Raw genomic sequence first — 27,907 nt, 5'->3', positions numbered from 1 at the left:
ACACATACAGGCACATATACGTATGTATAGTATGTATGTTTATAAATTTCATTCATATATAGTATATGTTTGTAAACACACACACACACTTACACACAAGCACGTCCAGGCATGCAAGCATCCACACACTCGCATTACACATCTAATATCACTCAAAGAGAAAAGATGTTAAAGGAAGGAAAACACACAGAAACATATACACCTATAAAATATATGATGATAAAATTTGATTATTGTTATTGTTTCATAACCTGCCTAAAAATCTGTGAAGCCAATGAAAGGAATGTGTTTTATTTATTCAAATATTACATTTGTAGATCTGTATTATGTATTACTGGAGTATCCGTTGAAAGTTTGAAAATTAAATATTAATAATCAACTCAGTTTTAATTTATGTAAGCTGAAACAACGATCAAAATGTTGGACAACTTGTCATCTATTGTGTGCAGAGTACAGAGGACAATGACATTGGTGTCATAGTTGTGTCACAATATCATCTGTAGAACGCAGGCTTTGATGAAACAGCCTTGAATATTAACCATGGTGAGATTTATATTATATGGTTTGGTCATTGCAGTACATATTGCATATGGCTCTGTGTGTGTGTTTGTGTGTGTGTGTGTGTGTGTGTGTGTGTGTGAGTATGACTTTGGGTTGATGTGGGTGTGTTTTTTTATTAGTATGACATATAGATGAGATGTATATATTATATATAGTGTCTGTAACCAGTTATAATTTATATTTTTCAACAAGGCTTCTAATCATACACAAATATTCTTCCCTGATGTTCTCTGCCACTAAGAAGAGTTCTCTCCTTGGGCCACTTCTTGACCCAGAAACCAAGACCTAGATTTTGATGACTAGAACCAGAATATATATATATATATATATATATATATATATATATATATATATACCTGCCTTTGTGTGTTGCAATGCAGATTTGATTAGAATGTGCAGCAGTACAGTGACCCTCTGAAGCTAGACTGGAACCCCACAGAATAATGGGAAAAGAGTCCCTGGGACCTCTAAGATCTTTAACAAGTCCCAGGTCAAGTGTGTCCTCATCTGAATGTATGTATACATGTGTTCATCTTCCTCCATGCTGTTGGCAGGTGAAAGCTTGAATAGTTATGTTTTAAAAAAAAAATTTTATGTTCAGTGTGTGTGTGAGTGAGTGTCTGTGTGTGTGTGTAAAACATGATACACACGTAATTTATCTTACGATGTCTGTACAGTCAAAGAACACCAAAGGAGCAGAGAGCGTGAAAGTGGTGGTGAGGTGCCGACCTATGAATGAGAAGGAGACCAAGGACGGCCATGAAAGGTTACTGAATTGTGACACAACCAGTTTGAATTCAGCAGTTAGATATCGTTTGAAAAGGATGTTGATATATATGTTTGGCTGTTACTGTTTTTTGGTTCGTTTTCTTTTCTCTAACTCAGTGTATGTAAATATATATATATATGTATGTATACAATAGCACCTATAAGCAGAACATTGGTATAAATATATGTAAAAATGAATATGTATACATAAGAGACATAGATATATAATAAAGTGGAATGCTAAGAAAGTGCATATATTCAAATCAGGCCAGTCAAATGCATGTTTGCATCAGTTTGCTCATGATGCAGATCCGCAGTCATGGCAGTCATGTCTATATACAACTCAGTAACTTCAGGGTACACAAATTTATATATAGAACTTGGAAATAAATATAAAGGCCATGCTTTAAATAAGTTTAATATTGTTATCCTGCGTTGAGATTCGGGTCGTTGGTACAGAAGTATTTGGACCAAAACCAATCACTTTGCCAATAGCTTCTTCTGTAAGGCAGTTAATGTTGTGTCTCTTGAACCAACTCAGAATGTACTAAAGAGAATTGTGCAAATCAACAACTATTACCTATTGATCTAGTCATCAGGCCCATCCATATGGCATATGTAATCTATAGTATGTGGCCCATGTTCAAGTTAGCGCACAGATTGATATACTGTGTGTGAGTGTGTGTGCAAGTATTTATGTGTCTAGAATTCTACTGTATTTGTGTTTGTTTATAATTTTCAAATTATGTTTGCATCTTTTTGTACTACCCCACAGCCTCCCTCCCTCTTCCCTGTATTCCTTGTGACCCTGGTACACCTGGCAATAAGACATACTTTATTTGTTTCTAAATTTGTTTTGCTTTTGGATGTGTGTATATTTATCATGATGATGTATCCATCATTGGAGTCAGTGTGTGCATGCATGTGTGTTATTATTTATATTTATGTGTGATGGCATGACTTTCAAAAGAGGGATATCTGATTGGCTGGGAGTGCTTTTTAGGAAACATCCATATTCAGTTTGTTTGCTTGCGTAACTTATTAGGATATTCTGTGTGTGCGTGTGCATGCCTTTGGAAGTCACTATAATTACACAAACCTATGTCGACAGGATTGTGGATATGACAGTGAAAAAAGGGGTGGTGGAAGTCAGAAACCCTAAAGGATCTTCCAGTGAACCTCCAAAGACCTTCACCTTTGATGCTGTGTATGACTGGGAGTAAGTTACTTGCTTTCCTGATCAGATGTGTGTGGAAAAACTTGCGGACAATTCTGGAAAAAATTGTGGATAACTGTGTTTCTGATGCCAAGGATAAAGACACTGCAAATGCTGGATGTGTCAACAATAACAAAGATTTCCTGTTCAGCAAACCAGCACAGCATGGGTTAAGACTTTCCAGTAAAAGCAAACTTGCATACATGTAATTCATAAGAAAATGATTTCATAGATTTCAATCTATCCGGGGGGGGGGGGGGGGGATAATCCCTTCAGGATTAATTTTTGGTTTTGAAAACATATTCCCAGTAAGCATGTTCAAGAAAAAAAAAAAGTTTATTTCAGTGTTTGGTTGTGTGTAAATGTTTATGGGTTTTTTTCTGATTAATGTTGATTTTGAATGGTAAAGTGTCTCATAATGATAATTTATTAAATCATTTCTGTATAAGTATGTGTTTTATTGATTATGTAATCGTATATGCACATAAGTAAGCAAATAGAAGATTACAAATGAAAATATGTGACTAAAATCTTGCAGCATTTTCTGAAAACTCTCTCTCTTCCTTTCTACTCTTGTCTTCAGTAAGGGGCTACGGCCTTTATTTGAATAAAACATTTCGTTCATTTCGTTCGTTCTCTCTCTCTTTGAGTATCTCTCTTTCCCTTTCTTTCTATCCCTCTCTGTCTCTCAGGGTTGTTTCACACACACACACACACACACACACACACACACACACATAAATAAAAAACAAACAAACACGAGCACTTAAAAAGAAAAAGATGTGACATTGTATCAATCAATCCCTGCAGCTCCAAACAGCAAGACCTCTACGATGAAACTGTCCACGATTTGGTCGAGTGTGTGCTGCAAGGATTTAATGGCACCATCTTCGCTTACGGGCAGACAGGCACCGGCAAAACCTTCACAATGCAAGGTAATAAGTGGCCGTCTTTAAACAGAAATAAAAAGTTATTTTAAAAAAAGATAATAAACAAATAAAACTTGTGAATGTTGGGCAGACGAGTGAGCACATGCTGGATGGGTGGAACAGTTGAGTGGAGAATGTGTGTGTGAGTGTGTGTGTATCTTTGTGTATGCATGTGCATATGTGTGGGTGTTTTTGTGTATGAACATTTGAATGATAGTGTGTATTTGTGAGTGTTTGTGAACATTTTGTGTGTGTGGTGTGTGTTTGCACATTTGCTAACATCTTTGTCAGTTTGTGTGCAAGCTGTGTGTGTCAGTCATTTTATTTTGTTGTTGGTGTGTTTGTCAAAAATAGCAAACTGAACTGTCATAAGTTAATGGTACCAAAATGGGGGTGGGCACTTTTATTTTTACCCACTTCACAGTTTTTATTCCGAATAGGAGGATGGGCTTATGCTGGATGTTTACAATATTTACCCATTTTCGTATAATGCACCCAGAGCTATCGCACCATATAAATTCACAGTGCTTTATAACTATTATCATTATTATTATCATCACACAAAACACCCTGAATAACATGTCAAGAACCAGCTGTGGTGTGTTCCAGGTGTGAAGAGCAGCCCGGAGCTGATGGGCGTCATCCCTAGGTCCTTTGACCACGTCTTCAACCACATCTCGCGCTCTGAGAACCAGCAGTACCTGGTGCGCGCATCCTACCTGGAGATCTACCAGGTGAGTCTCGGGGAGGGTGAAGGGTCTGATAGTGTGTATGTGTGTGTGCGCCTGCCTTGTGTTGTGTTGTGTAGTGTTGTGTCACTTCTGTGTCACAACAGCTTTCTGTGTTTGAACTGGAAACACGCAGAATAATACCTCAGTGATACAATGAAAATAAGAATTAAAAAAAGCCTTTGTCTCTGCAAATGGTTTCACAGTAATACAGTATATTTCTTCTTCAGTGTTCCCAGGCCATGTTCAGACGGTCAGTCCAGAGTAGATTACAAAGTCCGCAGTCCACTAAAGCTCTGTAGCTGTTCCCCGCTTGTCCTGGAGCGCTGTGGGACTGGGCCAGGTCTGGCGCCTCAGCTCTTTGTGCAGATGGCAGTCTTGCAAGACATGGGCTGGTGTTTGAGGAGCGGTGTCACACGGATATTGGTCTGTGTGTGAAATTTTCAGTTTTGTAGAGATGGGAGAGGAGCTGGCTATGGCCTGTGTGCAGTCTGAGGATGATGACTTGGTGAGCTTGACCCAGTTGATGGATGCTGTCCTCCTCTGCTCCCAGATGTAGCTGTTTCTGAAGTGGCTGCGCAGGATGGTCTTTGCCTCCACAAAGCTAAGGGGTGGGCAGGTTGGGTGAGCCTGCTTTGGAGAGCTTGTCTGCTTCTTCATTTCCTGTAATGCCGCAGTGAGAGGGAATCCACTGCAGGACCTTTGTGGTTCTGGCACTTAGGGCCTGCATCTCAGACTGGATGTTCCGCAAGGTTTTGTCCCCCGCTTTGGTCTGGAGGCTTTGTAGGACAGCTTGGCAGTTGGTTAGGAAGACAGTGTGGCCTGGCAAACTGTCTCTCTGGTTGAGTTCGGCTGTAGCTAGTAGCGCAGATTCTTCGGTTCTAAAATTCGTTGAGGTGAGACCAGTAGCAGTGGAATGCCTCACTGAGCTGCCATCTGGGAATCGGATGTAGACACCACCTCCCCCGTCTCGTAATAGCATTCTTGGCAGAGCCGTCTGTGTATACATGGGTCCAGGTGGTGCTTGGGTAGTCCCTATCCAGTGCTTCCAGGGTAGCAGCTTCAGCTCAGCATCCAGGAACTGGCCTTTGCTCTGAATGCCGGGGATGTCAAGGACAACAGGGAGGGCATCCAGTGACCAGTCTTCAGAGTCTTGTTGGGGTTCAACAGTTTTGGTTCCTGTCAGGCAAGCACTGGCCATGGGTCTGGTGGAGGGCCTTGACGAGGTGGTTTGTGCTTCTGCGCTTCAGTCTATTCTTGGTTGGGGCCTGGAGTTTTAAAGACAGGGTGTGATGGAAGCCATTTGATCTTCTCACTCTGGCGAAGCAGTCCCTCATCTTTTCTATCTTCCAGAGACGTGAGTCCAGCAGTCCCTGTCATAGCATTGATGGGTATGGTCTTCATGCCACCTGTGATGAGGCACAGACTGGCGTTCTGGATTTTGGCCAAGGGTTCTGTGCTAGACTTTGCTGCTGTTGCCCAGGCGTTGGAGGCATACTCCATGTGAGGTCTGACTAATCCTATGTAAACACCTGAGTCATGGTCTTCATGTTAGCTCCCCACTTGGTGCCAGCCACTTTCTTCATCATAGCCATCTTGCGTATGGTTTTGCTCTAGGTGGTGCTGATGTGAGAAGACCAGGATAACCTGCGGTCCAATTTCACACCAGGTAGGTGGGTGTGTCGTGTTGAGGGATCAACTCTCCTTCAATCTAGAGGGTGAAGGTAGCTTTCTTTGGGGACAGGGAGAAGCAGGTGGCTTCTGTCTTGGTTCTGGTGATTGTGACCAGCCACTCTTGTGACCATGTGGCAATGCTGTTCAAGGCTACTTGCATCCTGCAGGTTGCTGTGGAGATGTGTTCTCTGCAAATAGTTTCCCTGACCGTTCTGCTGTGTTGTCAGTTCACCATTTCTTTTTTTTTTTGTGCAGTCTTCCCCTCAGTCTCCCTCCATTAACAGTTCTTTAGAGGACTGTTTTAGCAAAGCCACTGAATCTTTGTTATTTGTATTTGTATTTCTTTTTGTCACAACAGATTTCTCTGTGTGAAATTTGGGCTGCTCTCCCCAGGGAGAGCACATCACTACACTACAGCGCCACCCATTTTTTTGTATTTTTTCCTGCATGCAGTTTTATTTGTTTTTCCTATCGAAGTGGATTTTTCTACAGAATTTTGCCTGGAACAACCCTTTTGTTGCGGTGGGTTTTTTACGTGCGCTAAATGCATGCTGCACATGGGACCTCAGTTTATCGTCTCATCCGAATGACTAGCGTCCAGACCACCACTCAAGGTCTAGTGGAGGGGGAGAAAATATCGGTGGCTGAGCCGTGATTCGAACCAGCGCCCTCAGATTCTCATGCTTCCTAGGCAGACGCATTACCTCTAGGCCATCACTCCAAACCTGCGTAGCTTTTTGTTATTATTACTGTTATTGTTATGTTATTATTGTTAGTATTAGTAGTGGTATTAGTAGTAGTAGTATTGTTATCGTCATTATGATCATGATAATAATTCATCGATTAATACTATGTATGTTTATGTCCTCACAGGAAGAGATCCGGGATTTGCTGTCCAAAGATCAGTCCAAAAGACTGGAGCTGAAAGAGAGACCTGACACAGGTGTATACGTCAAGGTAAATGATGAATCTCTCAGTGAGATTCTGCACTGCTAATGTAGAATAGAAGAGGTGCTTATGTACATAGTTTATATGTGTAATGATTATGTTAACCGTTCTGTGAGTCACAGCAGTGGTGAATGTAATTTTGAGAAAAAGAAAAAATAAACTGCCATCACAGAGTGTTTATTTATATTCTGAAGAAAATCAAGAAGAAATCTTTTGTTTCAAGCTGATCAGTGAGAAGTGAAGAAAAAGTAGAAAGGAAGGTTTTTGTTTGTTTTTTTGCTTCATTAGTTTCTGTTGTACTTGTCACAGATGGTGGAAATAAAAGATAATGAAAAAACATCTTTCATTTTTTAAGGTTTAATTTAAATTATTGGTAAAGTTTGTTGCTGTTGTGTTGAAGTCATTGAGCAGTTGTTGAGGAACTTAAAAATTCCTGCATACAAGAGAACTGAGTGTGGGTGTGTGTGAAAATCTGTGTGTCTGTGTGTTTATAATCACAAAGAGGTTATCCTGATTTGTGGAGTCCTGTCTGTGTTAACTTTGCTGTATGGTTCCTGTGTGTTTTTTCCATCAGGACCTGTCGTCGTTTGTGACGAAAAGTGTTCGTGAAATCGAGCACGTGATGAATGTGGGCAATCAGAATCGATCCGTAGGGTAAGTGGTTGGGTGAACCCGTCTCTGGGTTTGGTGTGTGTGGGAATTTTGTTGCGTTGTATTGTTTCGCATTTGTGCATGTTGTGCTGGTTGTTGTTTTTTTTATTTTGTTGTATTTTATTGCAATGTAGCATGTATTGTGTTGTGTTGTATTGTAGCATATTGTGTCTTGTTTTGTTGTGTTCTGTTCGGTTATATGGAATTATGTTGTGTTTTGTTTTATTGTATTGAGTTACACTGAATTGTGTTGTGCTTTATTGTGTTGTATTTTACTTTATTGAATTGTATTTTGTGTTATTGTGTGAAGTGTGTTGTATTGTGATGTGTTGTATTGTATTGTGATGTATTGTGTTGTGTTGTATTGTGTTATATGGTAACTTGTATTGTGTTATGTTGTATTGTGTAATATTGTAACTTATGTGTTATGTTGTATTGTGTTATATTGTAACTTGTATTGTGAGATGTTGTGTTGTGTTGTATTACTTTTTGTCAAAACATATTTCTCTGTGTGAAATTCAGGTTGTTCTACCCAGAAAAAGCGATTCGTCTCAGTTCAGCACACACACACCCTTTTTTTTCTTTTCTTTCTTTCTTTTTTCGTTGTTGCTGTTTTGTTGTTGTTGATGTTTTTACTGTCTGGAAGTCTATTTTGTAATTATCAAAGTGGATTTTTCTACAGAATTTTGCCAGGGACAGCCCTTATGTTGCTGTACATTGTTTTGTTTTTTTACATGTACCTGCATGCTGTACATGGAACCTGGTTTATGTGAATGACTAGCACCCAGACCACCACTCAAGGTCTAGTTAAGTGGGAGGAAAGTACAAATCTTGGTTTGTTTGTGGGAATCGAACGGGTGCATACTCGCTTTCTAGGTGGATGCCATCATTCCACTTTATCCTTAATTGTGAGTTTTGTAACTTTTTTTTTTTTTTTTTTTTTTTTTTTTTTTTTTTTTTGTTAAAGGATTTTCAAAACAGTTCCTACTGATAATAAAACAGTCTGAAAGCATGTTCCGGCATTGTCATAATTTTGACAGTATGCGTACTGATCATGTACATGTTTCAGAACATCTGTCTCTTTTTGCAGAGCAGGAAAATGTCATTCTTTATTTATGGACTGTGTTCGTAAATGTTTCACCATGTATTGTGATTGAGTGCTGAGAGAACTGTCGCTGTATGCTTGCTCATTAGCTCTGTGTGTGTGTGTGTGGGTGGGGAGGGGGGGTGTTTGGGTGTGTGAATGCTTACATGCTTGTATGTGTACGTTTTGAATGCAGTTAAGTTTTACAAGCAGTTTGTGTCCATGTTGTTCCTGTTCTTGCGCCTGGTGTGATCAGTGCAGTGATGTGAATCTCCACCATGTGAGTGCATGGGATGCGTTTTGATTGTCTGTTCTGACCATATGATTGCACTGTAAGTTATTGAGACGTGTGTGTGTTGGTAGAGGTGGAGATGGTGACGGATGTGTTTTTATTTTTCTCAGCTTGTTTCTGGAGCAGTGTCTTCGGGATTGACAATTAGGAAGTGGTTTTCTAACTGGGAATTCTGTGTGTCTTTAACAGACTTGAAACGCACATACACACAAATAAATAAAGCTGGGAACATGAAGATTCTGTTCTGATTTTGCTTTCTGTTGTGCAGGATTCTTTTTTTTTTTTTTTTCCTCTGTGGAAGGTTTGAATCTTTTTGCAAGACTTGCCAAACAGCAAAGCATAATGAGATTCAACCCTTTCAGAATGCAGCTGCTATCAGCACTCCTGGCCTAAGGCGGCCTAGAAAAATCAGATGATCAAAACTCAGGTAGCGGGAGAAAACACGTCTCTGTGATTTTATTTGTTCACAGATGGGCAGGAAACTTGGCATGATGATTCATGTGTTGGCAGTTGATTCAAAGTCACTTTGACTGTCAGCATCAAAATTGTCAGTTGGGTTAAAATCTGATCCATGTGGCTCCTTGTCACTATGGTTGGCTGTTTAAACATCTTGAGGCACCTCCTGGGCCTTATTCACTTTTTTTTTTTTTTTTTTTTTTTACACTTAACTCTAATGTTATAGTTGGGGAAAAAAATGACTGCTAAATGCCAATTAGATGAATGGCAGAAAACTGGTGAAGGGAAGTAACTCGTGAAACATGGTATGGATTGAGAAAACGTGGTCACAGACAAGGTTTGGTCTCTGAATTGGCTGTTTCATGTATGTTTGGAAGTTGGTGCTGGGTGACACTTTGCTGCTGCAAGCTATCTCAGAATTCGTCTGCAGTGAGTTAAACAATGACTGCAGTTCCTGATCCTTCAAAATAAGTTCTTCTGACAGAAATGTGTGTATACACACGCAGAAAATCAAATACGCATGTTAAAGATCCTATAATCCATGTCAGCATTCAGTGGGTTATAGAAACAAGAATATACCCAGCATGCACACCCCCGAAAATGGATTACAGCTGCCTAAATGGCAGAGTAAATGAACAAAACGGTCTTGCACGTAAAATGTTTCATGTCTGTATGAGTGTGTATGTGTGTGTGACTGAAACCTGATTGAATGACACAAGAAATGAATAGCAAGTACCCAAATGGCAGCTGTCAGCCAGATCTGCCCAGGTAGGTAGCCTTTTGTACAAATGACTCCTTGTATGTAAAGTGCTTAGAGCTTGGTCTCCAACCGAGGATAGGTGCTATATAAGTGCTCATATCATCATCAGACTTGTGAACAAGAGAGTGCCATTGGCATTGTTGTTGGTGATGTTGTTGGTGGTGTTGTTGATGTTGATGCTGTTGTTGTTTATGATGATTATGTTGTGTTGCAGGGCCACGAACATGAACGAACACAGCTCTAGATCTCATGCCATCTTCATCGTGACAGTTGAATGCAGCGAGGTGGGTATGACTTGAGAGAATTTTCCTGTTCAGGGTAGGGACTGGTTTTTGGGGTGTTGTTTTTTCTTCTTTCTTTCATTTTTTTTTCCCCTTAACCCTCCTTCAACATTTACATCCAATAGCGGCTTGCAGTGTAACACCCAAACGTGCCCGGTACTGCTCGCTGAACACGTGCTTACTGCAGGTGCAGCCATTGTTATTTACATAAACGAGACTCTCATGAGATTCACAGCCTCGTTTTCGGCACTACCTGCCGTGCAATTAGCACTTTTCAGAGTCCAATTCGCTTGAATTTTGACAAAGTTGTGAATTTTTAAAGTTGCAAGACAAGTTTGATGATTGCCGAGAGCTTTAGCGTAATCTGAACGACAATTTTGAAGATGATTTGATCTGTTTTAATGATTTTTGTGTGAGAATTTTGTAAAAATTGATGGTCCTGAGTCACCTAGATATTGACTGATGGAGTTTTGCTGACAATGAGAGTAAAGTTGGTATTTGGAATACAGTGAATAGATTGCCGGACCTCCGAAATCACAAACCAAACACTGGACTTCCAAAATCGATATGTCAGTGAGTCAGTCTTGATTTCACTGATATTGAAAATAATTTTATTGGCGTTCTGCACAAACGGGTGGATAAGCGTGAACAAATGTTTTCATGATTAGATTGTCAGGTGAAAAATATGATCAGCTAACACAGCTGGTTTCTTTTATGTCTTTTTATGGTCACAGATAGGAGCAGATGGAGAGAATCATATACGTGTGGGCAAACTGAACATGGTGGACTTGGCTGGCAGTGAAAGACAGGCCAAGACAGGCGCCACTGTATGTACACCATGCTTTATATTTGTTGTTTGTTTGTTGGAGAGTGTGTGTGTTTGTGTGTGTGTGTGTGTTCCTCTGTGTGTGTGTAGTGTGTGTGTATGTGTGTGTGTTTCTCTCTGTGTGTATGTGTTTCTCTGTGTGTGTGTGTGTTTGTGTGTGTGTGTGCCTCTGTGTGTGTGTGTTGTGTGCCTCTGTGTGTGTGTGCCTGTGTGTGTGTGTGTGTGTTTTTTTTAGTGTATGCGTGTGTGCGTGCATGCGTGTGTGTGTGTGTGTGTGTGTGTGTGTGTGTGTTCCTCTGTGTGTGTGTGTAGTGTGTGTGTGCGTGTATGTGTGTGTGTTTCTCTCTGTGTGTATGTGTTTCTCTTTGTGTGTTTGTGTGTTTGTGTGTGTGCCTGTGTGTGTTGTGTACCTCTGTGTGTGTGTCTGTATGTGTGTGTGTGTGTGTGTTTTGAGTGTACACGTGCCTCTGGTGTGTCTGTATATTTAAATGTGTCTGCATGTGCGCACATTTATGTTTGTGTATCTCTCTGTGTATCTGTATATCAGAGCCCATGCTTGATACGTACATTAACCAGTTCTTTAAATTTTACACACACACACACACACACACACACACTAAAAAAAACAACAGCAACACACACACATACCTGAAAAAAGTCTTTACACACAGTATTTTGCTTGCCAACCAATTACACAACAACCACCACACACACAACACAGGGGTGATCGCCTGAAGGAGCCCACTAAGATCAGTCTGTCCCTGTCAGCACTGATGGATGGTCCTTTATCAATTTGTGTGCTTGTATTTTTGTGTGTATGTGTGTCTGTGTATGAGAGCCCATGCTTGCTACATGCGTTAACCAGTTTTGTATTTATCTCACACACATACACATTCATGCAAGCACACATACAAACACGCACACACACGCACGCACGCATGCACGCACGCACGCAAGAGACATGCTTGAGAAACTGTTCACATACTTTAGCTCCCCAACACTCAACCGATACACCGACTGTTCAGTTCCAGTTAACACCACATCTGCTAGGCAGATGCCTGACCGGCATCACAACCAACCTCAAGACAGGCCTGGAGTGCATGCATATGTATTTGTGTACCTGTCAGAGTGGATTTCTCCTACAGAATTTTGCCAGAGGACAACACTTTCGTTGCCATGGGTTCTTCATCAGTGCAGTTTATCATCTCATCCGAATGATTAGACGCTCAGTTTGATTTTCCAGTCATACTTGGTGGAGTGGGAGGGAAAGAGCGAGACTGGGATTCAAACCCAAACCCTGACAGACCCTGTATCAGCAGGTAAGCATCTTTAACCAATCAGCTGCCTTCCATCCACATGGCAGGGTGACCGGCTGAAGGAAGCCACCAAGATCAACCTGTCACTGTCGGCACTGAGCAACGTGATCTCAGCACTGGTGGATGCCAAGACGACGCACATCCCCTACCGGGACTCCAAGCTGACCCGCCTCCTGCAGGACTCGCTGGGCGGCAACAGCAAGACCACCATGGTGGCCAACATCGGACCCGCCAGCTACAACTTCGACGAGACCCTCACCACGCTCAGGTGTGTGGGTTGTGTGTGTGAGTGTGTTTAAAATTATGTTTCGACGGGCGCAATAGCCAAGTGGTTAAAGCGATGGACTTTCAATCTGAGGGTCTTGGATTTGAATCTCTGTAAGGGCACCTGGTGGGTAAAGGGTGGAGATTTTTCTGATCTTCCAGATCAACATATGTGCAGACCTACTAGTGCTGTACCTGAATCCCCTCCATGTGTATATGCAAGCAGATCAAATACGCACGTTAAAGATACTTTAATCCATGTCAGCATTCGGTGGGTTGCGGAAACAAGAACATACCCAGTGTGCACACACCCGAAAATGGAGGATGGTTACCTACAAGGCGGGATAAAAATGGTCATACATGTAAAAGCCCACTTGTGTACATACAAGTGAACGTGGGAGTTGCAGGCCATGAACAAAGAAGAAGAATTATGTTTCTGTGTTTGAGTGTTTGTGTGTGTATGTATGTGTGTCTGTGTGTGTTTGTATGTATGTGTGTGTTTGTGTGCACATGTATCTGTGAGTGTGTGTGTGTGTGTATGAGTGTGTGTTCGGTATGTGTGTGTAGTGCTCCATTCATCCTTAACGGCGTCATCTCTAGCCTCCCACTGTCTTTGATGATATGTCTGTGTGTTGTTTATTCAGCTTCCGTCATACTCTTGAGAACTCCCCCCTGTTCCTTTTTCCTTTTGAAAAATGTGAATAACCACTTCCTTCTCAAAGTAGCCACAGTTTTGTCCACTGTTCTGGAACTTTGGTGGACCCTTGAGGTCAAATTGTTCTGTGCTTGGGACTTGGTGTTGCGAAGGTTTTGTTATCCAAGGAGGGCTGGTGAGGGTGGATTCCTGGGTGTGTGTGTCTGGGTGGGAGGTTCCTCAGGGTGTTCAAGGGGGAAGAGGTTGGGGGGTGGGGGGGGTGAGAGGCTGTAACTGAACACTGTTGTTTTGGTGGGGGGTTTTTTTAACAATTTTTTCCACCACACAGGTACGCCAACCGTGCGAAGAGCATCAAGAACAAGCCCAAGATCAACGAGGATCCTAAGGACGCCCTGCTGAGAGAGTTCCAGGAGGAGATCAACAGGTGAGTGAGGGCCTGACATGACACGATGCCACAGACAGGGCCGCCCTGTCACCATTATGACAACAGTTTTACCTAGAAATGTGAAGGAAAAAATCGGTGCTTTGTGTCAGTGTTGTTTTTTGTTGTTGTTATTTTTGTTGCTGTTGTTGTTTTTTTTCCCTAGTGTACTGCTGAATTGATTTGATGAATATTATTTTGTGTCATGTATTAAGCAGTCTCAGATTGGTGGAAACTAGGCCTGAAGGTTTGCTCTGTTGGCCAAATTTTGTGGCTGACACAGTACTAAGACATTCAGCACAATTCCTTCCATCCAGTATTGACTAGTCATTCATCCCTTTGGCCAACCTTGAACATTTGTTGTTGTTTTTGTACAGTTTAGTGGATTAGATGAATGATTTATTAGTGGGTAAAGTGAGCCAAGGATTGATTAAGTAGTGGATTGACAAAAGAATGAGTGATTTCTACCCATTTGTCATCTTGTATTGCTTCAACAAATAACCGTATGTGTAATTGTATTTTGTATTTGTATTTCTTTTTATCAAATCAGATTTCTCTGTGTGAAATTCAGGCTGCTCTCCCCAGGGAGAGCGCATTGCTACACTACAGCGCCACCCATTTTTTTGTATTTTTTCCTGCATGTAGTTTTATTTGTTTTTCCTATCGAAGTGGATTTTTCTACAGAATTTTGCCAGGAACAACCCTTTTGCTGCCTTGGGTTCTTTTATGTGCGCTAAATGCATGCTGCACACAGGACCTCGGTTTATCGTCTCATCCAAATGACTAGCGTCCAGACCACCACTTAAGGTCTAGTGGATGGGGAGAAATTATCGGCGGCTGAACCGTGATTCGAACCAGCGCAGTCAGATTCTCTCGCTTCCAAGGCGGACACGTTACCTCTAGGCCATCACTCCACTTTGTATGTGTATGTATGTGTGCATGTGTGTGTATGTATGTGTACATGTGTATCTGTGTGTGTGTGTGTATGTGTGTGTGTATGTATGTGTACATGTGTATCTCTGTGTGTGTGTGTGTGTATGTATGTGTACATGTGTATCTGTGTGTGTGTGTGTGTTTAAACAGGCTGAAGAATCAGCTGTCAGCCAAGGGAGGCCCTAAAAAGAAGAAGAAGAAGAGGACACGGCGGACTCGGGACGGTAAGGGAGACTATCCATCCAGTTTCCAGTGTGTGCAGAGAGACTGCACTCCAAACTACAAACTGCCTGTATATGAAGTTCTGTGGATTTGTGGTTGGCTCAGAAAGGCTGTAGCGCACATAACAAACTGCAATCATATGAAGTCCTGTAGTTTCCAGTTTGTTCAGAAAGGCTGTGTTATAACTTCGAACTACATTCATATGAAGTCCTGTAGCTTCCAGTTTGTTCAGAAAGGCTGTGTTATAACTTCGAACTATATTCATATGAAGTCCTGTAGTTTCCAGTTTGTTCAGAAAGGCTGTGTTATAACTTCGAACTACATTCATATGAAGTCCTGTAGCTTCCAGTTTGTTCAGAAAGACTGCATTGCTTACTACAAACAACGTTAATGTGAAGTCCTGTAGCTTCCAGTTTGTTCAGAAAGACTGCATTGCTTACTACAAACAACGTTAATGTGAAGTCCTGTAGTTTCCAGTTTGTTCAGAAAGGCTGTGTTATAACTTCGAACTACATTCATATGAAGTCCTGTAGCTTCCAATTTGTTCAGAAAGACTGCATTGCTTACTACAAACAACGTTAATGTGAAGTCCTGTAGCTTCCAGTTTGTTCAGAAAGACTGCATTGCTTACTACAAACAACGTTAATGTGAAGTCCTGTAGTTTCCAGTTTGTTCAGAAAGGCTGTGTTATAACTTCGAACTACATTCATATGAAGTCCTGTAGCTTCCAGTTTGTTCAGAAAGACTGCATTGCTTACTACAAACTACGTTAATGTGAGTCATGTAGCTTCCAGTTTGTTCAGAAAGACTTCATTGCTTACTACAAACTACGTTAATGTGAAGTCCTGTAGCTTCCAGTTTGTTCAGAAAGACTGCATTGCACACCACAAACTACATTCTTATGAAGTCTTGTAGTTTCCGGTTAAAAAATGGTAGGTTGTGCTGCGTAACACAGTCTACATTCATCAAAAATCTTTTGTATTTTCTAGTGTGTTGAGAAGGGCAGTGCTTATGCTATTACTTACATTCATATTCAAGTTTGCGGATTCTGCTTTTGTTCAGGAAGCCTGTCGTGCACAACAAGCTACTTTCAAGCTATGTAGCATCATATGTTCCCATGTTGTTTCAGCCATCCAGTGTATAAGATTGCCAGGGTTGTCCACAATGGGCAAGTCTAGTTAGCTTACTCTGAAATAAGCACAGCAGGGTTCAGCCTTCCATTCAGTTTACACTGTCTTTGGCACCAAAGCTGGGTTTTAGCTACAAACTTGTAATAAACCCATATCTTTTTTCAAGCTACTGTTGTTGTTGTTGTTGTTGTTATAGCAACAGGAAGCCCTATAACTCCCGTACCTTCTTTCAAACTACTGTTGTTGTAGCAACAGAAGGCCCTCTAACCTCCATACCTTCTTTCAAACTACTGTTGTTGTTGTAGCAACAGGAAGCCCTCTAACTTCCATACCTTCTTTCAAACTACTGTTGTTATTTAGCAACAGGAAGCCCTCTAACTTCCATACCTTCTTTCAAACTACTGTTGTTATTGTAACAACAGGAAGCCCTATAACTCCCGTACCTTCTTTCAAACTACTGTTGTTGTAGCAACAGGAAGCCCTCTAACTTCCATACCTTCTTTCAAACTACTGTTGTTGTAGCAACAGGAAGCCCTCTAACTTCCATACCTTCTTTCAAACTACTGTTGTTGTTGTTGTAACAACAGGAAGCCCTCTAACTTCCATACCTTCTTTCAAACTACTGTTGTTGTTGTTGTGGCAACAGGAAGCCCTCTAACCTCCATACCTTCTTTCAAACTACTGTTGTTGTTGTAACAACAGGAAGCCCTCTAACTTCCATACCTTCTTTCAAACTACTGTTGTTGTTGTAACAACAGGAAGCCCTCTAACTTCCATACCTTCTTTCAAACTACTGTTGTTGTTGTAATAACATGAAGCCCTCTAACTTCCATACCTTCTTTCAAACTACTGTTGTTGTTGTTGTTGTAGCAACAGGAAGCCCTCTAACTTCCATACCTTCTTTCAAACTACTGTTGTTGTAGCAACAGGAAGCCCTCTAACTTCCATACCTTCTTTCAAACTACTGTTGTTGTTGTAACAACAGGAAGCCCTCTAACTTCCATACCTTCTTTCAAACTACTGTTGTTATTGTAGCAACAGGAAGCCCTCTAACTTCCATACCTTCTTTCAAACTACTGTTGTTATTATAGCAACAGGAAGCCCTCTAACTTCCACACCTTCTTTCAAACTACTGTTGTTATTGTAACAACAGGAAGCCCTCTAACTTCCACACCTTCTTTCAAACTACTGTTGTTATTATAGCAACAGGAAGCCCTCTAACTTCCACACCTTCTTTCAAACTACTGTTGTTGTTGTTGTTGTAGCAACAGGAAGCCCTCTAACTTCCACACCTTCTTTCAAACTACTGTTGTTGTAACAACAGGAAGCCCTCTAACCTCCATACCTTCTTTCAAACTACTGTTGTTGTTGTAACAACAGGAAGCCCTCTAACCTCCATACCTTCTTTCAAACTACTGTTGTTGTTGTAACAACAGGAAGCCCTCTAACTTCCATACCTTCTTTCAAACTACTGTTGTTGTAACAACAGGAAGCCCTCTAACTTCCATACCTTCTTTCAAACTACTGTTGTTGTTGTTGTAACAACAGGAAGCCCTCTAACTTCCATACCTTCTTTCAAACTACTGTTGTTGTTGTTGTAACAACAGGAAGCCCTCTAACTTCCATACCTTCTTTCAAACTACTGTTGTTGTTGTTGTAACAACAGGAAGCCCTCTAACTTCCATACCTTCTTTCAAACTACTGTTGTTGTTGTAACAACAGGAAGCCCTCTAACTTCCATACCTTCTTTCAAACTACTGTTGTTGTTGTTGTAACAACATGAAGCCCTCTAACTTCCATACCTTCTTTCAAACTACTGTTGTTGTAACAACAGGAAGCCCTCTAACTTCCATACCTTCTTTCAAACTACTGTTGTTGTTGTTGTAACAACAGGAAGCCCTCTAACTTCCATACCTTCTTTCAAACTACTGTTGTTGTTGTAACAACAGGAAGCCCTCTAACCTCCATACCTTCTTTCAAACTACTGTTGTTGTTGTAATAACATGAAGCCCTCTAACTTCCATACCTTCTTTCAAACTACTGTTGTTGTTGTTGTTGTAGCAACAGGAAGCCCTCTAACTTCCATACCTTCTTTCAAACTACTGTTGTTGTAGCAACAGGAAGCCCTCTAACCTCCATACCTTCTTTCAAACTACTGTTGTTGTTGTAACAACAGGAAGCCCTCTAACTTCCATACCTTCTTTCAAACTACTGTTGTTGTTGTAACAACAGGAAGCCCTCTAACTTCCATACCTTCTTTCAAACTACTGTTGTTGTTGTAACAACAGGAAGCCCTCTAACTTCCATACCTTCTTTCAAACTACTGTTGTTGTTGTTGTAACAACAGGAAGCCCTCTAACTTCCATACCTTCTTTCAAACTACTGTTGTTGTTGTTGTGGCAACAGGAAGCCCTCTAACCTCCATACCTTCTTTCAAACTACTGTTGTTGTTGTTGTAACAACATGAAGCCCTCTAACTTCCATACCTTCTTTCAAACTACTGTTGTTGTTGTTGTGGCAACAGGAAGCCCTCTAACTTCCATACCTTCTTTCAAACTACTGTTGTTGTTGTTGTAACAACATGAAGCCCTCTAACTTCCATACCTTCTTTCAAACTACTGTTGTTGTTGTAACAACATGAAGCCCTCTAACTTCCATACCTTCTTTCAAACTACTGTTGTTGTAACAACAGGAAGCCCTCTAACTTCCATACCTTCTTTCAAACTACTGTTGTTGTAACAACAGGAAGCCCTCTTAACTTCCATACCTTCTTTCAAACTACTGTTGTTATTGTAACAACAGGAAGCTCTCTAACTTCCATACCTTCTTTCAAACTACTGTTGTTGTAGCAACAGGAAGCCCTCTAACTTCCATACCTTCTTTCAAACTACTGTTGTTGTTGTTGTAACAGGAAGCCCTCTAACTTCCATACCTTCTTTCAAACTACTGTTGTTGTAGCAACAGGAAGCCCTCTAACTTCCATACCTTCTTTCAAACTACTGTTGTTGTAGCAACAGGAAGCCCTCTAACTTCCATACCTTCTTTCAAACTACTGTTGTTGTAACAACAGGAAGCCCTCTAACTTCCATACCTTCTTTCAAACTACTGTTGTTGTTGTTGTAACAACAGGAAGCCCTCTAACTTCCATACCTTCTTTCAAACTACTGTTGTTGTAGCAACAGGAAGCCCTCTAACCTCCATACCTTCTTTCAAACTACTGTTGTTGTAGCAACAGGAAGCCCTCTAACTTCCATACCTTCTTTCAAACTACTGTTGTTGTAACAACATGAAGCCCTCTAACCTCCATACCTTCTTTCAAACTACTGTTGTTGTTGTTGTAACAACATGAAGCCCTCTAACTTCCATACCTTCTTTCAAACTACTGTTGTTGTAGCAACAGGAAGCCCTCTAACTTCCATACCTTCTTTCAAACCACTGTTGTTGTTGTTGTAACAACAGGAAGCCCTCTAACTTCCACACCTTCTTTCAAACTACTGTTGTTGTTGTAACAACAGGAAGCCTTCTAACTTCCATACCTTCTTTCAAACTACTGTTGTTGTTGTAACAACAGGAAGCCTTCTAACTTCCATACCTTCTTTCAAACTACTGTTGTTGTTGTTGTAACAACATGAAGCCCTCTAACTTCCATACCTTCTTTCAAACTACTGTTGTTGTTGTAACAACATGAAGCCCTCTAACTTCCATACCTTCTTTCAAACTACTGTTGTTGTTGTTGTAACAACATGAAGCCCTCTAACTTCCATACCTTCTTTCAAACTACTGTTGTTGTTGTAACAACAGGAAGCCCTCTAACTTCCATACCTTCTTTCAAACTACTGTTGTTATTGTAACAACAGGAAGCTCTCTAACTTCCATACCTTCTTTCAAACTACTGTTGTTGTAACAACAGGAAGCCCTCTAACTTCCACACCTTCTTTCAAACTACTGTTGTTGTTGTAGCAACAGGAAGCCCTCTAACTTCCATACCTTCTTTCAAACTACTGTTGTTGTAGCAACAGGAAGCCCTCTAACTTCCATACCTTCTTTCAAACTACTGTTGTTGTTGTTGTAACAACAGGAAGCCCTCTAACTTCCATACCTTCTTTCAAACTACTGTTGTTGTAACAACAGGAAGCCCTCTAACTTCCATACCTTCTTTCAAACTACTGTTGTTGTTGTTGTAACAACAGGAAGCCCTCTAACTTCCATACCTTCTTTCAAACTACTGTTGTTGTAACAACAGGAAGCCCTCTAACTTCCATACCTTCTTTCAAACTACTGTTGTTGTAACAACAGGAAGCCCTCTTAACTTCCATACCTTCTTTCAAACTACTGTTGTTATTGTAACAACAGGAAGCTCTCTAACTTCCATACCTTCTTTCAAACTACTGTTGTTGTAGCAACAGGAAGCCCTCTAACTTCCATACCTTCTTTCAAACTACTGTTGTTATTATAGCAACAGGAAGCCCTCTAACTTCCATACCTTCTTTCAAACTACTGTTGTTATTGTAACAACAGGAAGCCCTCTAACCTCCATACCTTCTTTCAAACTACTGTTGTTGTAGCAACAGGAAGCCCTCTAACTTCCATACCTTCTTTCAAACTACTGTTGTTGTAACAACAGGAAGCCCTCTAACCTCCATACCTTCTTTCAAACTACTGTTGTTGTTGTTGTAACAACATGAAGCCCTCTAACTTCCATACCTTCTTTCAAACTACTGTTGTTGTTGTTGTAACAACAGGAAGCCCTCTAACTTCCATACCTTCTTTCAAACTACTGTTGTTGTTGTTGTAACAACAGGAAGCCCTCTAACTTCCATACCTTCTTTCAAACTACTGTTGTTATTGTAACAACAGGAAGCCCTCTAACTTCCATACCTTCTTTCAAACTACTGTTGTTGTTGTAACAACAGGAAGCCCTCTAACTTCCATACCTTCTTTCAAACTACTGTTGTTGTAACAACAGGAAGCCCTCTAACTTCCATACCTTCTTTCAAACTACTGTTGTTGTTGTAACAACAGGAAGCCCTCTAACTTCCATACCTTCTTTCAAACTACTGTTGTTGTTGTAACAACAGGAAGCCCTCTAACTTCCATACCTTCTTTCAAACTACTGTTGTTGTAACAACAGGAAGCCCTGTAATCCCCACACCTTTTCCAAACTACTGTTGTTGTTGTTGTTGTTGTTGTTGTTGTAACAACAGGAAGCCCTCTAACTTCCATACCTTCTTTCAAACTACTGTTGTTGTTTTAACAACAGGAAGCCCTGTAATCCCCACACCTTTTCCAAACTACTGTTGTTGTTGTTGTTGTTGTTGTTGTTGCAGCAGAAAGCAGAAACCTGTAACTCCCACAGCTTTTTTTCAAATTACTGTTGTTTTTATAGCAACAGAAAGCCCATAACTCTCAAATCTTTTTCAAGCCACTGTTGTTGTTGTTGTTGTTGTTGTAGCAAGAGGAAGCCCTAAGATTCTGATTTTTTTTTCTTTTCGAACGTCTGTTGTTTTAGCAGCTGGAAGCCCTGTAAATCAATGTCTTTTTGTCAAACTACTGTTGTTGCAGCAGTACAAATAAACCTGTAACACCCCATATGTTTTAATCAATTTACTGTTGTTGTTGGCAACTAAAAGCCCGGTAACTCCCATACCTTTTTCAGGTTACTGTTGTTGTTGTTGTTGCAACAGGAAGCATAAACCTGTAACTCTATATCTTTTTCGAGCCACTTTTATTGTTGTCATTGCAACAGGGAACCTAAATCTGTAATTCCCATGTCTTTATTCAACCTACTGTTGTTGTTGTTGCTGTTGTGCTTGCCGCAACAGGAAGCATGGAAAGTGTCATGGCAGATTGCTCTTACTGTGTGTGTGTGTATGTGCCATGCCGTGCCGTGCCGTGCCGTGCCGTGCCATGCTGTGCCATGGGCGCACAGGCCAGATCATTGAGGATGGGGACGAGGAGGAGAGCGAGGATGACGAGGCGGAGGGGGGAGAGGCCAATGCAGAGGCCTACATGCAGGAGCAGATGGCGCGGCTGGACCAGGAGAAATCGGCCATCCTCAACAACCAGTCCCTCATCGCTGAGGTGACCGCGCCCCTCCTGGGGCTGCCTTGGTGTTTGTTTGTTTGTTTGTTGCTGTTGTCTTGCTTTGTTTTTTGTTGTTTATATATATATATATATGTGTGTGTGTGTGTGTGTACATGTATACATTTTGATTTGATTTGATTAGGTGAATATTTTACAGTTTTATTCAATTTAGATACATCAACATTTTATGCAGGAGAGTAATTGGTTCCCACCTTCTTGTGCCAAACCCTGAATACAGTGAATATAAATTCACTGGACGTGAAAGGCTATGTGGCGTTTCACCATTTCAACCTGAACATATTACAATAAAAAAACCTATTGAAAAAAACCAACGGGCGCCACTCTAGGTTGTTTGAGTTTTATTCCAGTTTAAACGTGTACTGTGTCTTTGTCTGTCCTTTGTTTTTCTTGTCTGTATCTATTTGTATTTGCATTTCTTTTTATCACAACAGATTTCTCTGTTTGAAATTCGGGCTGCTCTCCCCAGGGAGAGCACGTCGCCATACTACAGCGCCACCCATTTTTTTTGGTATTTTTTCCTGTGTGCAGTTTTATTTGTTTTTCTTATCGAAGTGGATTTTTCTACAGAATTTTGCCAGGAACAACCCTTTTGTTGCTGTGGGTTCTTTTACGTGCACTAAATGCATGCTGCACACGGGACCTCGGTTTATCGTCTCATCCGAATGACTAGTGTCCAGACCACCACTCAAGGTCTAGTGGAGGGGGAGAAAATTTCGGGGGCTGTGCCGTGATTCGAACCAGCACGCACAGATTCTCTCGCTTCCTTGGCGGACGCGTTACCTCTAGGCCATCACTCCACTGTATATCTGTACATGTCTGTATCTGTCTCTGTCTGTATGTCTCTGTGTCTGTCTCTCTGTATATCTGTCTGGACATCTCTGTATCGGTCAGCAAGAATGTCTGTCCATCCCTGTATCTCTCTGTATGTTTGTATGTCTGTGTGTCCCTTCTCCCTCTTGGGAGAGGGGAGAGTTGGGTGGAGAGTAGGGGGCTGGGGAAGGGGGGGGGGGGGGGGGCGCTTCTTTCAGTTATAGATAGTTTCCCCACCTTCTGGAAAATCTGTGCTAGAAATTTCCTGTTTTCTGTTCTGTTGTTTTGGGGTGGTTTTTTTTTGGTTTTTGTTGTTGTTGTTTGTGCTGTCCTGTCGTCTGCACCACTTCAGTGGTTATACTTCCACACCATTCATTCCAAGCTCCCCACACACAGCCACTCCTGGGTATGTCTGTCACTGTTCCCGGTGTCGGCAGTCCACAGGGAACAATTGATGTAAGGTCACCAGGAGGCCGCACACCTTTTTTTTTCTCTCTCTCTCTCTCCTTTTTCTGTCATTCACATTTGTTTCTGGATTTGTCCTTTTCTTTCTGTGACTGGTGGTGTTATATGTGTATATACATGTGTGTGTGTGTAAATATGTATTTAGAAACACACACACACACACATATTCCTTTTTGTTGTCCTTCCGTGTGTTTTTTTGTTGTTGTTTTTTTCCCAGGAGCAAAAAGAAAAAGTATTACGTGTCTGTACTTACCTCACTACCCTGGATAAATATAATTCCATTACATCATCTCTCTCTGTCTCTGTCTCTGTCTGTCTGTTGTCTGTCTGTCTGTCTGTCTCTCTCTCTCTCTCTCTCTCTCTCTCTCTCCCCCTTGGTATAGCTGTTCTCCCTGTTACCTGCTGTCTTAGCTAGTTTCCCTCAGGCATAGCCGTTCTTCTTCTTGTGCCTAGGAGAAAGAGCGGCTGCTGTCAGAGATGCAGGAGAAGGAGGAGAAGCTGTCGAAGGAGAAGGAGCAGAGAGATGCTCTGGCAGTGAAAATTAAGGTGAGGATTTTCGTGGGTTTTTTTGTGGGGGGTTTTTTGTTTGTTTTTTTGCAGCAAGTTGATTATGATTTTTTTTTTTTTTTAAATCACTATCCAATACTGGTTGTATATATATATTTACCTCTTAGCCTGTTTGATTGTGTCGCTTTCAGACTGTGGCTGCCTGTCTGAGAGTGCCAGCAACACAACAAAAAACAGTACAACATGACATACATAGTACAACATAGTACAATACTTCTGTCCTTTTTCTTGTCTCTGTCTCTCTCTGTCATCTTTTTCTTTTCCACCACAGGTTCAGTACAATACTTGTCTCTTCTTTTTGTCTGTCTCTGTTGATTTCTTTTCAGCCACAGGTTCATTCTTTTTACTTTTAACTTCACTCTGTTTACATTTTAGTTCTGTTTTGTCAAAATTCTTGTGTGGTCAGTTTCAAAACTTCTAGCTGTGAAGACATTTGTCATATACTTCAAATGTGCATGTATCAGGAACAGGGCTTTGTGTAGGATTTTCTTGTCGTCCTGTTCTTCCGTCACTGTGATGTATTGTGACTTGTTTCAAATAAAATACAGTTTTAACAGAATAGTACAACACATGCCAGCACAGCACACCACACAGCACAGCACAGCACAACACAGCACAGCACAGCACAGCACAGTACAGTACAACTCAGCAAGACACAACTCATCACAAGATTCCACAGCACACCTCAACACGACAGGACAGGACATGACACACACGAACACAAGAGGACACAGCCCAGTGCAGCAGTGGTGTGCGTGGCGTGTTGCAGGCCATGGAGAGCAAGCTGCTGATGGGGGGTAAGAACATCGTGGACCACACCAACGAACAGCAGAGGGCGCTGGAGCAGAGGCGTCAGGAGATCCTGGAACAGGCCGTCAGTCATGCCTCCCTCTCTGTCTCTCACTCTGTCTGTCTGTCTCTCTCTCTTTCTCTGTGTTCCTCTGCCTCCCTCTCTGTCTCTCTCTGTCTGTCTCTCTCTCTCTCTCTCTCTCTCTCTCTCTCTCTCTCTCTCTCTCTGTTCCTCTGCCTCTCTCTTTGTGACTCCTGCTGTGTCTCACTGTCTCTTTCTTTCTCTCGCTCTCCCTCACTCTCACTCCATCTCTGTCTCTCTCACTCACTCTCTGTCTCTGTCACTCTCACTCCCTCTCTCACTCCCTCTCTATCTCTCTAGCAACCCCTGGTCCTGCATCCCCCTTCCCCCCTACCCCCTTCCCGTGTGTTTGCACAATGGCCTGAAGCCGATGTACCATAAACCATCTCTCTCTGTGTCTCTCTCTCACTCTGCATCTCTCTCTCTCTGTGTCTGTGTTGGACACTCTTTCTCTCTCTCTAATCTCTCTCTCCTCTCTCTTACTTTCTTTGAAAGAAAACAAATTGTCGTAGCTTTCCAAGATATGAATGCTTATGCAGTGAACGAGAGTTTTATTCACTTGTCTTGTGAAACAAGTTTATGCCCATCAGTAATCAGGGGTAGTGAGATGTGAATCAGCATAGGGAACAGGCAGATCAGGGATAGGGGGAATAGGTAAATCAGGAATAGGGTAAATGGGCAGATCAGGGATAGGGGGAATAGGTTAATCAGGAATAGGGTAAATGGGCAGATCAGGGATAGGGGGAATAGGTTAAACAGGAATAGGGGGAGTGGGTGAATCAGGAATAGGGGGAGTAGGCGAATCAGGGAAAGGCAAACAGGAATAGGGGGAGTAGGTGAATCAGGAATAGGGGGAGTAGGCGAATCAGGGAAAGGCAAACTGGAATAGGGGGAGTAGGTGAATCAGGAATAGGGGGAGTAGGTGAATCAGGGAAAAGCAAACAGGAATAGGGGGAGTAGGTGAATCAGGAATAGGGGGAGTAGGCAAATCAGGGAAAGGCAAACTGGAATAGGGGGAGTAGGTGAATCAGGAATAAGGGGAATTGGGAATGGGCGGATCAGGGATAGGGGAAATGGGCGAATCAGGGATAGGGGGAATGGTGGTGGTGGTGGTGGTGTGTCCATCGAGATCGATGATGACCATCGTTGTCAGCCAGATGGGGGATGGGGGGAGGGTGGTGGTGGGGTGGGGGGAAGGATGCTCATGAGTCTATCTGTGAGTGCGCAGATGGCTGAATAGTCCAATCTGCGCACGAAATGTTCGCTGACAGTTGGGGCAGACAAAGACAGGCATATCACTGTCAGGGAGCTTGTTTGCCCGTGACTTTCTGGCCTGCCTCTTCAGAACAGCTGCAGCAGTCCTGTTGGCCTCGCACAACTTGGCGCCTTTGTGCACAGCAGCGCGCCATTTGTTACGGTCCACTGCAGATTCCTCCCAGGAGTCAGGGTTGATATCAAACGCTTTCAGAGAGACTTTCAGAGTATCTCTGAAGCGCTTCTTCTGACCTCCGTGTGATCTCTTCCCTTGTTGCAGCTCGCCATAGAAGAGCCTTTTGGGCAGCCGATGGTCTGGCATGCGCGCCACGTGTCCAGCCCAGCGAAGCTGGGACTGCATCAGGATGGTGAAGATGCTGGGAAGGGTGGCTTTTGCGAGCACCTCTGTGTCTGGGGTCCTGTCTTGCCACTTGATGTTCAGTAGCTTCCTGAGGCATGTTGTGTGGAAGTGGTTCAGCTTCTTGGCATGTCGTTGGTACACTGTCCAAGTTTCGCAGCCGTACAGTAGTGTGGGGAGAACTACTGCTCTGTAGACCTTTAGCTTGGTCTCAAGCTAATAGGAGAATCAGGGATAGCGGGAATAGGAGAATCAGGGATAGGGGAAATGGACGAATCAGGGATAAGGGGCAATGGGTGAATCAGGGATAGGGGGAATAGGAGAATCAGGGATAGGGGAAATGGGAGAATCAGGGATAGGGGGAATAGGAGAATCAGGGATAGGGGGAATGGGCAAATCAGGAGAGCACCAAGCTGAATGCTGCGCAGAGCCAAGAAAACGAAGGTGCTTTAAGAGTGTTGAGAGACGTTGTGTGGGCCCCGTGTTGACAGCGCAAGGAGCGGGAGATCCAGCAGAAGCTGGAGGAGAAGGAGGAGTCAGCAGTGGAGATCAAGGAGACCTACAACTCTCTGCAGCAAGAGGTGGAGGTCAAGACCAAGAAGCTGAAGAAGGTCAGTGCACATGTGTGTGTGTGTGTGTGTCTGTATGTGTATATATATATATATATATATATATATATATATATATATATATATATATATGTATCTCTCTCTCTCTCTCTGTACACACATATACACACACACACATATGTATATATACATATGTGTGTGTGTGTGTGTGTATATATATATATATATATTCATATTATCATCATATATCCATACATAGATAGATATGCGAGTGTGTGTGTGTCTCTCTCTCACTCTCTCTCGTGTGTATCGGTGTGTGACAGATGTTTGGCAAGCTGCAGGCCACTAAGGCAGAGATCGTGCATCTCTCACATGTATGTGTGTGTGTGTGTGACAGATGTTTGGCAAGCTGCAGGCCACCAAGGCAGAGATCCAGGACCTGCAGGAGGAGCACACCAAGGAGCGGCAGGAGCTGGAGCAGACCCTCATGGAACTGACCCGTGAACTGAAGCTCAAGTCAGTCATACTCCCCTCCCTTCCCCATGCCCCTTCCCTACCCCACTCCCCCCTTGTTGTTTATACCACTCACTGAGCTGACCCATGAATTGAAGCTCACGTCAGTCACCACACCCTCCCTACCTTCCCCCCCCTTGTTGTTTATACCACTCACTGAGCTGACCCATGAATTGAAGCTCATGTCAGTCACCACACCCTCCCTACCTTCCCCCCCCCCCCCCCCCCCCCCTTGTTGTTTTTACCACTCACTGAGCTGACCCATGAATTGAAGCTCAAT

At 42.2% G+C, this 27,907-nt stretch overlaps 1 protein-coding gene across 2 annotated transcripts in view; it reads left to right on the top strand.

Moving 5' to 3' along the window:
* LOC143300966 (kinesin-like protein KIF3B) overlaps nt 1–27,907 on the top strand; it is a 47,106-nt gene that overhangs the window by 579 nt on the left and 18,620 nt on the right. The window contains exons 2-18 of one of the 2 annotated variants that reach the window (XM_076614921.1): nt 450–543; nt 1,239–1,327; nt 2,441–2,548; nt 3,356–3,480; nt 4,084–4,208; nt 6,750–6,833; nt 7,399–7,478; nt 10,282–10,351; nt 11,083–11,175; nt 12,538–12,758; nt 13,738–13,833; nt 14,914–14,987; nt 22,045–22,196; nt 23,949–24,041; nt 24,832–24,936; nt 27,037–27,156; nt 27,512–27,630. In XM_076614921.1, the coding sequence (XP_076471036.1) occupies nt 541–543; nt 1,239–1,327; nt 2,441–2,548; nt 3,356–3,480; nt 4,084–4,208; nt 6,750–6,833; nt 7,399–7,478; nt 10,282–10,351; nt 11,083–11,175; nt 12,538–12,758; nt 13,738–13,833; nt 14,914–14,987; nt 22,045–22,196; nt 23,949–24,041; nt 24,832–24,936; nt 27,037–27,156; nt 27,512–27,630 (1,757 nt within the window). In that variant the 5' untranslated portion in view covers nt 450–540. Of the gene's footprint in view, nt 1–449; nt 544–1,226; nt 1,328–2,440; nt 2,549–3,355; nt 3,481–4,083; nt 4,209–6,749; nt 6,834–7,398; nt 7,479–10,281; nt 10,352–11,082; nt 11,176–12,537; nt 12,759–13,737; nt 13,834–14,913; nt 14,988–22,044; nt 22,197–23,948; nt 24,042–24,831; nt 24,937–27,036; nt 27,157–27,511; nt 27,631–27,907 lie in introns of those variants that run through there. The other variant, XM_076614920.1, reaches the window with a different exon arrangement.

Source organism: Babylonia areolata, chromosome 27 (assembly GCF_041734735.1).
Source record: "Babylonia areolata isolate BAREFJ2019XMU chromosome 27, ASM4173473v1, whole genome shotgun sequence".
In the NCBI taxonomy this organism is placed as follows: Eukaryota; Metazoa; Mollusca; class Gastropoda; order Neogastropoda; family Buccinidae; genus Babylonia; species Babylonia areolata.
Note: the sequence above shows the minus strand (reverse complement) of the source record. Positions and strands in the feature narration are given on the sequence as shown.